This window comes from Alternaria ethzedia (assembly GCF_023757985.1).
Source record: "Alternaria ethzedia strain BMP 0044 chromosome Unknown scaffold_5, whole genome shotgun sequence".
NCBI classification, from domain to species: Eukaryota; Fungi; Ascomycota; class Dothideomycetes; order Pleosporales; family Pleosporaceae; genus Alternaria; species Alternaria ethzedia.
In genome coordinates this window covers 1,362,558-1,375,672 of record NW_026056198.1, presented here as the reverse complement: position 1 = coordinate 1,375,672, position 13,115 = coordinate 1,362,558, and the positions used below count along the sequence as shown (strand labels likewise).

The window sequence follows — 13,115 nt, the reverse complement described above, 5'->3', positions numbered from 1 at the left end:
ATACGATCATTCTTACCACCACGCCGCATACAATCCAGTCGCCTACTACGTCAAGTCCGGTATGTGGTTCCCCTCCTCCTCCTCCGTAGTGGTTCCATTATGAGCTTTGAGACTTACCTCTTGAACAGGTGGTCACGTACCGAACCGGTATCCGGATGATGCCCCTCTCGCTACCGTTCCTACGACACACCCACCGCAATCCTCACCATACACTCCCTTACGTTGCGCTCCTTCCTTCGACTTTCATCCTACATCATACAATACGAATAGTTCACCTCCGCCAATGGCAGACCAAGAGAACATCCCACCCATGGCTACGCCGCCAGGGACAAACGACAGGAAAAGAAAGCCAGACGGCTACCAATTCGACGCTTCCCCAAAGCGCCCACGACAGGATATATCTTCCGGGAGCCCCAGAACCCCGCTTGCGACGCAGAGCCAGTCTCGAAGCAATGCCGGCCGCCAGCACGGAACCCAGCACAACAACGTCGCATACCCAGCAACCCCAGAGGCAACCCCAGAGCAGACAAGAAAGACTCCGCAGACCGAAGAATTAGAACGATTTACATCGCTGCAAGATCTGCGCAAGGCCGGCCTGTACGTTCAGGAGCCCGATCCATCTGCACCAAACAGCAAATATCACGCAGTCGCGTTCGGGAAGTTCCCTGGCATTTACAGAAAATTCCAAGACGCTTTCCAGCAGAAAGGTAACGACATATATCAATACTTACGCGGAGACTTCTTCACAGCAGAAGAGGCATTGGCGTTCATGAATGCCAACAGATCCGCCATTGAAGAAGCGGAACGGCTCCGCGATCAGAGAAAACAAGAAAGGCTCAAGGAAGCAACAGCATTGTACGAGCGAGATGTTGCGCGCTTAGCACCGCGCCCAACACCCAACATCCTCGCAGACTACTACGTCCCCGGAACCAATATCAAACTGGAACCCGAACAAAAAGCTGTGGTGCAAAAGATCCAAGAGGGGAAAAATGTGTTCTACACTGGTCCTGCAGGGACTGGTAAATCAGCCATCCTCAAGACCTTTGTCCCAATGCTCAGAGAGCAAGGATGGAAGGTGCAAATTATAGCGCCAAGCAATCTCGCTGCGTACAACGTGGGTGGCCAAACAATTCACAATTTTGCAGCATGGAACATAAACAGCTCCGGGAAGAAGTTGGACGACCTAAAAAAAGCTGCTCGCGGGAAGAAACAATGGAAAAAACTCAACGACGTCGACGTGCTCGTCATCGATGAGATAAGCATGGTTCCGAACTCTGATCTCGAGCGATTGAGCGAGATTATGAAAGCTAGCAGATCTCCAAGACATAACTCCGATCTACCATTTGGTGGTGTTCAGGTCGTGGTTACCGGAGATGTGAGTCGCACCATAAAATACGTCACATCCACGCTAATCATCCCAGTTTTGTCAACTTGCACCCGTTGAACCTTTCAAGCATTGCATGGGATGTGGCACAAAGCTTAAATCCAAGGACGAAAAGGACCCGCTGGAGTGTGAAATTTCCTGTGAGACCAAGGGATGTGGCTACGGCCCCTGGCGAATGGCTGATAAGTGGGCTTTCTGCAGTGAAGTATGGCAGGTATGTTAGACGTCCCTTCTGTTCTTTACTCCTATTGTAGAAATGCACTAACGCAGACAGAATTGCAACTTCACACATATCAATCTTATCAAGATTCACCGACAAAGCGACAGGAAATTTCTTGCTATTCTTCAAAAGATACGCAGAGGTAATATTTTCTCATCCTCGAAATGCTGCTTCGACACTATTTTTATGCCTGGGGGCAGCAAACTGACGCGTATCAGATGGTCAAATTCTTGCGCCTCACGGACAGCTTCTACTCCATCATCCGAATGAGACAAAAGACGCTGTTCAACTACACTCGACACGTAAGAAAGTGAAAGAAGTTAACGATAAAGCTATCGAGGACATTACTGAACGGACAGCGCTTGAATACAAGTGCTTGGATCATTTTCAACAAAACGACCGTGATGACGAATCTTTGGTGGACTACAAAGAGGCAAGCACAAAGCATCCTGCCAACCTCGGCTGTTTAAAACGCTTGGTATGTTACTTCTGTTGTCTTTCCGGGTCTCACTAACAATCCCGACAGGATGGGTGCCGCTACGATCCATGTGTGCTTATCAAAGGAAGTATGCGTGTAATGTTGGTGGCCAATATTGACCCCGCGAAGGGTCTGGTGAACGGTTGTCAAGGCTCTGTTACCGGTTTTGAGTCATACGACCGCAGCAAGCTGCCATGCAAAGAAGGCCGTCATGGTTCTTATGTACAATCTCAGCTCGTATCCTTCGCCAAGAAGAATACGCCCAAACCATGGCCAATTGTCACATTCGACAATAAGGAAGTAAGGACGATCTACCCAGACTGCGCTGTCACCGAGGTCATAACCTATAAAGAGGGTGGGAAAGTCAAGATAACGAACCGCCTATCAAGGACGCAACTCCCACTTTTGGCAGGTTATGCCATCACAGTGCACAAGTCCCAAGGCATGACGTTAGATCGCGTTACTGTTAATCTCTCGAAGGCCTTTGAGGCAAGCCAGATCTACGTTGCTCGTAAGTTATACTACCTCTTTCGTTGCGGGACACAAGCTAACTCCCCGACCAGTCAGTAGAGCACGCTCGCTCAACGGGCTCAACGTTGTGGCGCTTCCGGAAAATACAACACTTCGTGCCGATCCAACAGTCCGAGAGTTCTTCGATACCTACCTGGACCCGACTTCGCCGCGTTATGCAGGGCAAAGACCGCAAGCGTCACAGGCGGCGCCTCAATCCTTGGAGATGGTCCAGTCTTCGCCGATGTCTTCGTCATCGCAGTTGCCCCAATCTTCGCCAACGCCGCAAGCGCCGCAAACCTCCGAGTCATCGACGTCGTTGATGGCACTACAGGACTACCTGGCGTTGGTAACTCCTCCTTTATCGCAAGAGCCCCCGGAGGCGGAAGCACCTCCTTCCTCCCAGTCATCGGAGTCATCGCAGGAGTGGTTGTAATCCTCAGCAGCAGCGTCACTTCAACATCACGTTACTCTGGTGCGTGTCGTTAACTCAATTCCCTTCTCTCAAAAGTCGTTCGCATGCCACCCAAAATTCCCCATACTCGGCATCGCAGACGCCGCAGTTATTGCAGTTGTCGCAAGCATCTACGGCGCTATAGTCATCTCAGATGTCGCAATTGTCGCAATCTCCGCTGGCACGAAAGTCATATCGGAGGTCGCAATCATGACAGCCCTGACGGGCGCAGTGGCTATATCGCGTCCTTTGATTCATTTGTATTTTCCGTTTGTGTACGTTTCATTGCAAATTTAAGGGACAGCTAGTTGCTTATAATGGCTTCTTTGGCGGCATGATCTCACTGTTTCTATACACCAATTGACCGCCGAAGTCAAAGATTGAGTAGTTGTCAACGTGATTCAATCAGTGGGTCGCGTTGACAACAACTCAACCATTGACCTTTGCGGTCAACCGGTAGATGGGAGCTGTTTATTATTGATTTGGATTTATATATCGAATACATAGATACCTTTGTCCACCCCAAAAGCTCATATACCAGTTTGCCTTCGGCGTTTGGAGACTACTTGTACGATACCAAAATAAGATATATACATCCAAACACCGGAACCTGTCTACGCGAGAGTAATCTCCCTGTAGCAATGACAAGACATCTTCAAAGACGCTTTCCTTCCATGCCCATTCCTCCATCCACATCCCCCACCCGATCCAAGCTCTCATTCTTCTTCGCACTTCCTTCCAACCCCGCCAAAATCGCCTTATCCTCTCCCGGTATCCGCATCTCAAACGTCTCCCTCACAACTGCATACTCATAGTACCCACACCTAGCAATCGGCTCCGTCTTCCTCACATCGATCTTGCCGTCCGTCAAAACGCGCTCATCGATGTGCACACCAACCACTTTTCCAATCACAACATCTGCCGAGCCCATCGGTGGACTACCGGGAAGGCGTAGGGTGGTGTAGTACTCGCACTCGAACTTTACTGGACTGCGCTTCACCATCGGTATCATCATCTCTGTCCTGCCTTCTTTGCCTTCCTTTCCCTCCGCATCCCCGCCATCTCCACTAATAACAACCCCACTAATCCTACTATCTTCCTTCTCCACGCCCGCCGTTTCGAACTCATCAACGCCGTACTCTTCCTGCACCGCACTCCTATTTACCTCTTCCCTCAGCTCATATGTCGCTAGATTCCAGACAAATTTCCCTGTAGCTTCGACGTTGCGGACTGTGTCTTTTTGGCTATTGCTGGGTGTTTGGTTGGCGCTGAACATGACGTAAGGTGGATCGAAGGTGAGATTGTTGAATTGAGAGTAGGGGGCTAGGTTTGCGGCGCCGGTGGGTGAGAGGGTGGATATCCAGCCTATGGGGCGGGGGAGGACGCATGCCTGGGTGGGAGTGTTAGGTGGATGAGATTTGTTTTTGGGCTTTATCAGATTTTCTTGATTGATTGAATAATAGGCTTACTTTGAATGGATCGTACGGCAGGCCATGATCTTCTTTCCCAGGTTGATAGAACATGGTGCGCTGTTTGATGATGGCAGTGGAGTAGCTGTGAGTGTGACAGGTTATTTTAGTGTCAGGGTTTTTGTAATGGTAAATAAATAAGAGGTAAACTGTGTCACTCAAGCATATCTAGATCCAGATAGCACGTTAAATCCTTGCCCGATGCCGAATCAGTCATGCTGGTCATTACCCGTCTGCCGCCAACGGGTAGACTGCGGGGAACCATCCTCACCTCCAGATCGGCAAACATAGGCGGGATGGACCCTGAGGCGCTTCACCCCCGCTACTGCCGACGCCATGACTTATCGCAGTATAGTATCCTTCAACAAAATTGCCACATTCAGATATGATCCGTACTACATCGACTGCGTGTACCTACCAAACTTTCCACAGTCGCCGCCGACACAACTCAACTTCCAACACACCAACGCACTAAACCTCAACACCACATCCCAAAATGCGAGCACCATACATCCTGATAACAGGCGCATCCTCCGGCCTCGGGCTCGCATTCATCGATCACTACATGCAGAAGTCGACCGAATGGGGACACTTCGTCATAGCTATAGACAACAAACCATTCCCAGTGGCACCTCAGGATTACCCTCGCGAATGTGGAAACCTCATCGTCTTCCACCAAGCCGACATAACCTCTCTTGAGGAAATTCAAGCATGGGTTCAAAAGCATTACAGCACCCCCATTGAACTCATCATCCACTGCGCCGGCGTCAGAGGTCTCGTTCCTGCGGTCGTCGCACGAGAAAAACAGAGTAGTAAAGTCGTCGCCGAAGCAGAGACACTGGAAAATATGGACCATACGACTATGATGCGGACGTTTGAAATAAATACCTGTGGCACGCTCAACGTTGTTAAAGCGTTCTTGCCACTCCTTCGATGCTTCGCCGCTGGAGTCTATGAAGACGCTAAAGTCACAAGGAAACCTAAAGTCCTCATCCTATCTTCCCGTATGGGTTCCATATCTGCCAACACAGCAGGTGGCGGGTACGCGTACCGCGCTAGTAAGGCGGCGTTGAACGCGGTAGTGAAGAGTCTCGCTATTGATATACCCGACGTGCAATTTTTGATGTTGCACCCGGGACGAGTGGAGACGGGGTTGGTGGAGTGGAAGGAGGAAGGGGCGATTTCGGTGCAGGAGAGTGTGAGGAACTGTATGAGGGTTTTGGACAAGACGGATAAGGAAGGGTGGGAGAGTGGGAGATTGGTTGATCGGTTTGGGGAGGTGATTCCTTGGTAAGAGGGCCGTGGAATGAGGCAAGGGAGGTGGAGGGGGGTGGAGGGGAATGCGAGAGAAGAGGTGAGGAAAGATGATATATTTTCGCACGTATATATCCGCGCCTATCTGGCATTGTATCTTGAAATGGAATCGCTGAACCTCTGATCTCCCGCCTTTGCTTATCTATCCGTACATTTTCTCCCGCCTCAGATATTCTTCTATAACGCCATAATATGCATGATTGAGATCGAACCACTCTTGTTCAACCAACGAGCTAAGAGATCAGCCGCGTGCTCGATTTGTGCTGATGGACACAACTCAAGACACAGCCGAAGCAGTGACGGTGGTGTAGTTAGTAACACCATCCATCGTTGTGCCTATAGGCTTCGTAGATGACGCCCGAGGAGTCTGTACGGTGGTGTAGTTGGTAATGCCTCCGATCCTTGTACCTGTAGGCTTGGCAGATGTAGATGTCGCTGACGGATCATAACCAATGTAGTTGTTGCCGCCAGTCCTTGTGCCCACGGGCTTGGTAGATGTCGCCGATGATGCTTCCAATGCTGGAGCCGCCTCGAAAGCCGTCAACAAGAGACGTTTGTTGTGGAAGGTGATGAGAGTCGTGGAGGATGCTGAAGGGTCATAGGGAGTCATGTTATTACCGCCAGTCAAAGTGGCAGGCAGTGTCATAACCTTCGTTGACGTAATGACCGTTGTTACGGTAACTACCGTGGGCGCTGCGCCGTAGAGAACCTCGAAAGTTGTTAGAGCTGTGGCGGATACCGAAGAACTGTACGGGACGTAGCCAGATCCGTGAGTCAACGTCGCTGGCAAAGTTATGATCTTCGTAGTGGTGATGATGGTAGTCGTGACAGCTGGAAGGGGAGATTGCTCTGCAGTCATCGCTGAGAGGCGCTCATCTTTGGATGAAGTCATGGACGTTCGGGGCAGAGAAGGTACGACGCTGTTGTCCTGGTAGCCAGCACCAGCGCCAGTTTGATAAACCCTCACCGAGTTGATGAGATAGTACACTTCGTTGAACTTGTCGGGGTTGGTCGCAACGAAGTGATTGCAAGATTCGTCGTGAGTCTCCGCTGCGCAGTGTGTGTAGCCAGACCAGGCATTGCCTCCAGCCATGGAGCCGCAAAAGGTAATGTTGACGATCTGTCCTATGTCAGTAGGCACTCCCATCCACGAGATTGAGTGCACTTACAATCTTCATCTTCTTGAACGTATTGCGAATATCGCAGCCATCCCCAACGAAGTTCATCACAGGCGTGCCCCATGTGTTGGGGTCAGGATTGGCGCTATCCCAACCCGATGGCTCGTGACCCCGAGGAAAGAACCATGCCTTGATGCCATCGTCCTCGACTTGGGCTGCCCAGACACCGCCTCGGTTATCGTTGAAGGCTTGGCCGAAGGAGCCCTCGGGACCATTGACGCCGCAGTCGCGATGTTCCATGCATTCGAGGTCTGGACGCGTCTCGCCTGATCCGCCATTGTCTCGCATCTTGCATGGCGTGTGACCGGTATGGAGGCTGAGCGAGTTCCGCGAATTCATGGAGATACCCTCGATGATGTCGAACTCGGAGTACCATTCCTCTTGATGACCTGTGTCGTGGAGAAGCCAGCTGCAAATGGTTAGCAGGTGTACATGTCTGATACGCCGCACAAACGATGATGAGCACAAGAGAGAGTGCTGGAGTAGGTACTGACTCGAAAGTCCGAGAAGATGAGGGGTAAGTAGGAAGTGAGACTCACAAAGCAGGCCACATGCCACATCCACTAGGTAGGTGCTCAAAGTCCGCAATGAAGAGTCCGTTGTCGAACGTCTGCACTCCTTCTAGTCGGACGCTCTTGCGGCCATAGCCTTCACCGGGCTCTTGCGGAGGGAGTACTTGAGTTGTATCGACTCCGAGATGAACCTTGCCGTCGTCGATGCGTGCAAGTCCAAGTGAAGTTGCTTCTTCCTTGGAGACGTAGAGAGCCATGCCTTGGGTGAACTGGTCCCAGCCGTTATAGAAACGGAAGGAGCCATCGTCGAAAAAGTTGCTCGCGTTGTATTCCGCCTTGAGCTCGTAGCCTGTGGTGAGGCAGAGCACTGAGGCAGCGACGAGGAGGGTGCGTAAGATAGCCATGATTGATACTTGACTGTAAAGCTAGGGAAATGATAAAAAGTGGAGGTAGGGAGTGATGAGGAAGCTTGACGCGGAGAGGTTTGAATCATATAGTGGGTGCCCGTGCCCATGCCGTCTCGCTTGTAGTGAGAGAAGGAGGTGGGAAGGAGCGACCGGCAACAACAGAGCGGTGAGCCAAGTGAGAGAAACCGTGCTGAAGCAGATAGCCTGTGTCTATTACATTGCAGCATGAAGCAGAAATAATACATGGTGCTTGAATGCTAAAGTAGCTCGCACTATGCAGCTCGCAGTCTGTGATGGGTATAAGTATACAGTAGGTGAGGAAAGACGGCATCGCGCCGTGGAGTCAAAGCCAGCATGTGGATGTCGCTCCTGAAATGACTGACTGGCTTCTACAGAGGCGTGTATGACTGTTAGATGTTACGGCATGGATGCTCGAGCTGAACAGCCAAGCACGCCACCAACTATAAGCCGTCTCTGAGTCAACACAGTGGTAGTAGCAAAGAAGCGCGCGCTCCATACAGATGCGCACTGAACGAAAAGTGTGACCCGAAGCCACTTGCGAAACGGCAGATCACACCAGCATCATGCTTCATCACCCACCGTCTTCTCTACGTCGCCCTCGCGAACATCAGTCAACGTGCCCTGGTCTTCCTCTCTTGACCGCGCGCCTGAGATCTTGCTAGCAGTCTCCAGTCCTCTTTCAACATCCTGCACTAGCCCATCCAACGCGTCGAAGATGTCGCCTTGCTGTTCCCTCGCCTCAGTCAGCCTGTCCTGACCAACTTCACCCTTGCCTTTGCCCTTGCTCTTCCTCGGTATGTCGATGCCTTGTATGCGCAGCATGTATCCTTGATCTGGTGAGTCCTCATCGAACGAGGGAGCTATCCGTACATCCGTATCGGTGATTTGCCACTCTGACGAGAGCGACTGCGCTTCTACGACTGTGCGCCCGTCTGTGCCGACATCGATTATGAGGTAATGCTCCTTGACACCCGGTATGGGCGGGGGCAGCGGTGACTCGACTGGTGAGTCTTGCTCGTCTCCTTCTTCGCTTCCTTGATTGCGTCGTCTCTCCCCTCCACCCGGCGCATCATGCGGGAGGTACTTTGTATCATCCAGCCCCAGGCCTCGCATCGATGCAGCAGTTATGATGGTCGGGTCGTCGTCGGCAAAGACATAGTGTGTATACGGGTGGTAGTGCTCACCCGACGTCGTGTCTTCGATCAGGGTGAAGAAGGGTCGAAAATTCGGCGGTGGTAGCAGCGGTTGCTCGTCACTAGGCTCGGGGTAGGGTATGTCGTCCTCATCCTCGTCTTCTGGCGCATCGCCAGGCTGATGTTGCTCGAGGAGCTCGTCGTCGGGAGGGTCTTCGGCACGCTCTATTGACTTTGATCGTGGAGAAATCGATGCGCGGCGATCTGAACGGTACTCTGTAGTGTTAGGGTTGCTAGACATGTTGTGGGAGTTGATGGAAGACTGGAGTTAACGGAGTTCGGGAGCTCTAGTAAGGTGCATGATCGATAAGGGACGTGGTCCATGCACACTACCTCATCAACCCCAAGGCAGCAAGTCAGGTACGGAATGCGGTGAAAGGCCCCTAGCTCAGAGGCTAAAGTATGTAATGCAGTCCTTAGGGTATCATCCAAATCCAAACGCCGATAGTAACATCTGTGTGCAAGCCAAGGTATTGAAGCGCCGCTTTCCCAGCATCCATCATATGCCTGCAGATCGAGGTGACGACAAGCTTCTCAACGAGTTCCGTATTCGATCGCGTGATCCGAAAGCTACAGCGGGCTTGTATCGGGTTCTTGGGTCGGTGCCGGGGTTTCGGTGGCTGTCGGCGCGTCTTGACTCTTCGACTTGAAAGCTGAATATACAAGTTAGCTGAAGATCTGGTAGGTCGCTTGCGTACATACGTTGTCGGCACATAGGACACTTCTCTAGAGAGCTCTCTTGCTTCAACCAGGAGAAGATGCAGTGCTGAGACGTGTTAGTCTTTGTCGCCCAGGGTGACTTCATGGGTATGGAGGCGTACCATGTGAAACGAGTGGTTGCACTCTCCCAGTACTATCTCACGTTAGTCTAGACCCAGCATCGTCATGGTCAGACATACATAGCGGACACTCATCGCCAGGAAACTTGCACTTGGAGCAAGTGCTATCGTAAGGGTTACGACAGATACCACAGACATCGTCGTCTGGCATATCCCAGCGCCAGGCAGCGACGGCGTTCCACTCGCGTATAGTGACTTTCATCGTGTCTTTCGTCGCTTGGAAGGTAGAATTCGAGGTTGGCGCGTAGATTGGATGGACAACAAGATCAACAGCACCAAAACATGCCGAGGCGGCAGTTTATCGGCGGTGAGGGGCGGCGATTGCGCGTTAATTCCGCAGGGGTCTGAGCTCAAGCTGGAGCTCCACGCTGCAGAGCGACTATCACGCATCACAAACACACAATCACGCAATTTCTGTTCTACAGACACGCCGTGCTATGGTGCATCTATCATGGCCGTCTGATAGAGGCTACGCCACCGATTGCTGTCATCAGTCAATACAGGGGGCAAGGAGATCAGACCCTCTTCAGGTTTGTTGCAGTTCCCCGCACTAACGCTGAAGCTCGATGCGGACCCTCTACGCTGCACGAGGATTGTAGATTAGGGAAGCTTCACCTCGCCGTCTAGCTCCACAAATCTCATTTCCTTCTTCCCTTCCTCGCCGACCAGAGACACTTTCTCCATTCACTGTAGCTATCATCAAATTCCAACATGTTCGTCTTACGCTTCCGCTGCTCTTTACGTCCGCTCTCTTCTATCCCCTCCATCCGCTTCCCCATAGCTGTAAGCAGCAGAAGGACAATGTCTTCTCAACCCGCTTTCTCCTCTTATCTCGTCACGCCATCTGAGCTCAACTCGGCATTGAAGCACAATGCCAGCAAACTTTCTACGGAACCCCGCATTGTCCCACTTTGCGCTTCTTGGTTCTTGCCCAACGACGGTCGCAATGGCTACGACACCTTTCTTGCACAGCGCATCCCGCGCGCACGCTTCTTCGATCTCGATGCTGTCAAAGACATCCATTCGCCGTACCCGCACATGTTACCCACTCCCGAAGACTTCGCAATCGCAATGAGACATCTTGGTATACGACGGGAAGATAGCGTCGTGGTCTACGATACAAAGGAATTGGGCATCTTTTCTGCGCCGAGAGTGGGCTGGACGTTGCAGGTCTTTGGTCATCCGAAGGTGCATGTGCTAAACAACTTCCGCAAGTGGGTTGAGGAGGGCTTTCCAACGGAGAGTGGAGAGCCAAAGGACGTTGAACCGACCGAATATCCGGTGCCGAAGTTAGAGGAGGAGAGAGTTGTCGCTTTCGAAGAGGTGAAGGATATCGCGAAAGAATTGGGCAAGGAAGGTGCAGACGAAGTGCAGATTCTGGATGCTCGTAGTCTTGGAAGATGGAAGGGCGTTGATCCAGAGCCCAGAGAAGGTATATTCGTCATTGCATGCGATCCATTACAGCCTGGCTAATCCAACCTATTAGGCCTCTCATCCGGACACATTCCCTACTCCACCTCCGTCCCCATCACGGACCTCCTCAACCCCGAAGACAAGACCCTTTTACCTGCCTCCGAACTCCAGGCCATCTTCAAGTCGAAGGGCGTCGATCCATCCAAGCCAATCATAAACAGCTGTGGTACTGGTGTTACGGCAGCGATCATTGACGCGGCATTGTCGGAAGCTGGTTTCCCCACGCAACAGAGACGGTTGTACGACGGCAGCTGGACAGAGTGGGCACAGCGCGTAAAGCCTGGCGAGGGTCTCATCCGGAAGACCGAGTAGACCGGTGCCTGGCAGGTGGTATTGTGGGTTTCCTTCCAAAGTTGATACCCCTTTTATGTTCGTGTTTGTAGTTTCTGTATTCGAATGTATGATGCATTTATTTCGTAGTGACCGCAAGGACCATGTCAGAAGTAAATGGTGTCGATTCATTAAGGGCTCTTTACTATACACGAGACGCAGTCTTTGTGAACGTATAAGATGCTATTTGCCTTTAGTACAGAGATGTCATCTGGACACCAGGAACAAACGAGGTATCTAGGAATACCTACATTCTTCCACCAAGATGCCACCCTATCCGCGTGGACAGTGCGGAAGGTAGCGAAAACTCGTGCCAAAGGAAATACATAAATGATAGTAATAATACAACAAAGAAAAGTCTGTTTGATTAGGACTGCCACCTTATACAAGGCGGAAACCGAACCCCCTAGAGCCTACGTCGAGATACAAACATGAAAAGTAGGGGCCCTAACGTCAACGTAGGCTCTAGGGTATTCAGCTTTTCCCTTGTATAAGGTGCTGCAACAACAGAGAAGCTTGTGAGCTCTGAAATGTCGAGTGCGGCGACTTCGGGTCGAGATACGTGTTCAAGAAGAAGCTGACCTGTGGCCTAGCACCCCTCAGCGCCACGACTTCCAGACTCTCGGTAACAAACAACGATGACGTATAGATGGTCACACCAGTACCGATATCTCCGATACCTAAGCAGGCCGGAAGCTCCGATAGAACCGCTGAACCTCCGGATTCGGCCCATCCTGCTCGTCCTCTGGAAGTGCGGTGACGGCGAGACGCTCGAGCGATCTCGCTCTGCTAACTATTTGTAACTATCAGCAACATTCTCCCGGATCTGAGCGGGTTGTAAGGAGTGACCTACGAGCGACATATACCTGTTCCTCTTCAAATGCCCTTGCCAAATTCACTTTGACACGATCAAGCGACATGCCCTATTAGACGTGTCAGAATGCACGCGCAAGTTTACAAACTGTTAGTAACATACCTGAGATTTGTGAATAGTCATAGCATAGCCGGCCATCAACGGGACCTGTGTGCGCGAGATGCGACTAGGTGGTTTGCCGACGCCATGTTCCGAGACCAGACAATCGGGGTATATGGTTCTGGTTTTGCCATTGTCGAACCTTACGATGGGCCATTCTGGATTACCATTTTCCTCGCAGAATCGTTCGATTTCGTCCTGAGCGTACCGCGCATGGGGACCGCTCAAGTCGACGTTCTTCTTGGGTAGCTTGTCGAAAGCGAACGGCTCGAAGCCAATTAGTTGGCCTTGTGATCCGTTGACGAGACCTTCCTCTGGGGAAATATTCTTGGTCAGTACGACGCGCATGTTTCTCTTGAG

At 51.5% G+C, this 13,115-nt stretch overlaps 5 protein-coding genes across 5 annotated transcripts; 1 reads left to right on the top strand and 4 right to left on the bottom strand.

The window, feature by feature from the left end:
- Positions 1–3,701: 3,701 nt before the first annotated feature.
- J4E87_003167 (uncharacterized protein) lies at positions 3,702–4,853 on the bottom strand (the record flags this gene model as incomplete). Its single annotated transcript, XM_049374800.1, has 3 exons — positions 3,702–4,436; positions 4,516–4,600; positions 4,849–4,853. 3 exons carry the CDS (start codon positions 4,851–4,853, stop codon positions 3,702–3,704), a joined length of 825 nt encoding a protein of 274 aa, XP_049235791.1.
- A 1,253-nt stretch (positions 4,854–6,106) lies between these two features.
- On the bottom strand, positions 6,107–7,923 carry J4E87_003166 (uncharacterized protein; the record flags this gene model as incomplete). Its single annotated transcript, XM_049374799.1, has 3 exons — positions 6,107–6,949; positions 6,999–7,416; positions 7,547–7,923. The coding sequence occupies 3 exons, from the start codon at positions 7,921–7,923 to the stop codon at positions 6,107–6,109; spliced, it is 1,638 nt and encodes a 545-aa protein (XP_049235790.1).
- Positions 7,924–8,508: 585 nt separating this feature from the next.
- Positions 8,509–9,381, bottom strand: J4E87_003165 (uncharacterized protein; the record flags this gene model as incomplete). The annotated part of the gene is made up of 1 exon (XM_049374798.1): positions 8,509–9,381. One exon carries the CDS (start codon positions 9,379–9,381, stop codon positions 8,509–8,511), a length of 873 nt encoding a protein of 290 aa, XP_049235789.1.
- Positions 9,382–9,710: 329 nt separating this feature from the next.
- J4E87_003164 (uncharacterized protein) lies at positions 9,711–10,181 on the bottom strand (the record flags this gene model as incomplete). The annotated part of the gene is made up of 4 exons (XM_049374797.1): positions 9,711–9,793; positions 9,843–9,906; positions 9,962–9,993; positions 10,040–10,181. The coding sequence occupies 4 exons, from the start codon at positions 10,179–10,181 to the stop codon at positions 9,711–9,713; spliced, it is 321 nt and encodes a 106-aa protein (XP_049235788.1).
- A 509-nt stretch (positions 10,182–10,690) lies between these two features.
- Positions 10,691–11,764, top strand: J4E87_003163 (uncharacterized protein; the record flags this gene model as incomplete). Its single annotated transcript, XM_049374796.1, has 2 exons — positions 10,691–11,411; positions 11,466–11,764. The coding sequence occupies 2 exons, from the start codon at positions 10,691–10,693 to the stop codon at positions 11,762–11,764; spliced, it is 1,020 nt and encodes a 339-aa protein (XP_049235787.1).
- Between the last annotated feature and the right edge of the window lie 1,351 nt (positions 11,765–13,115).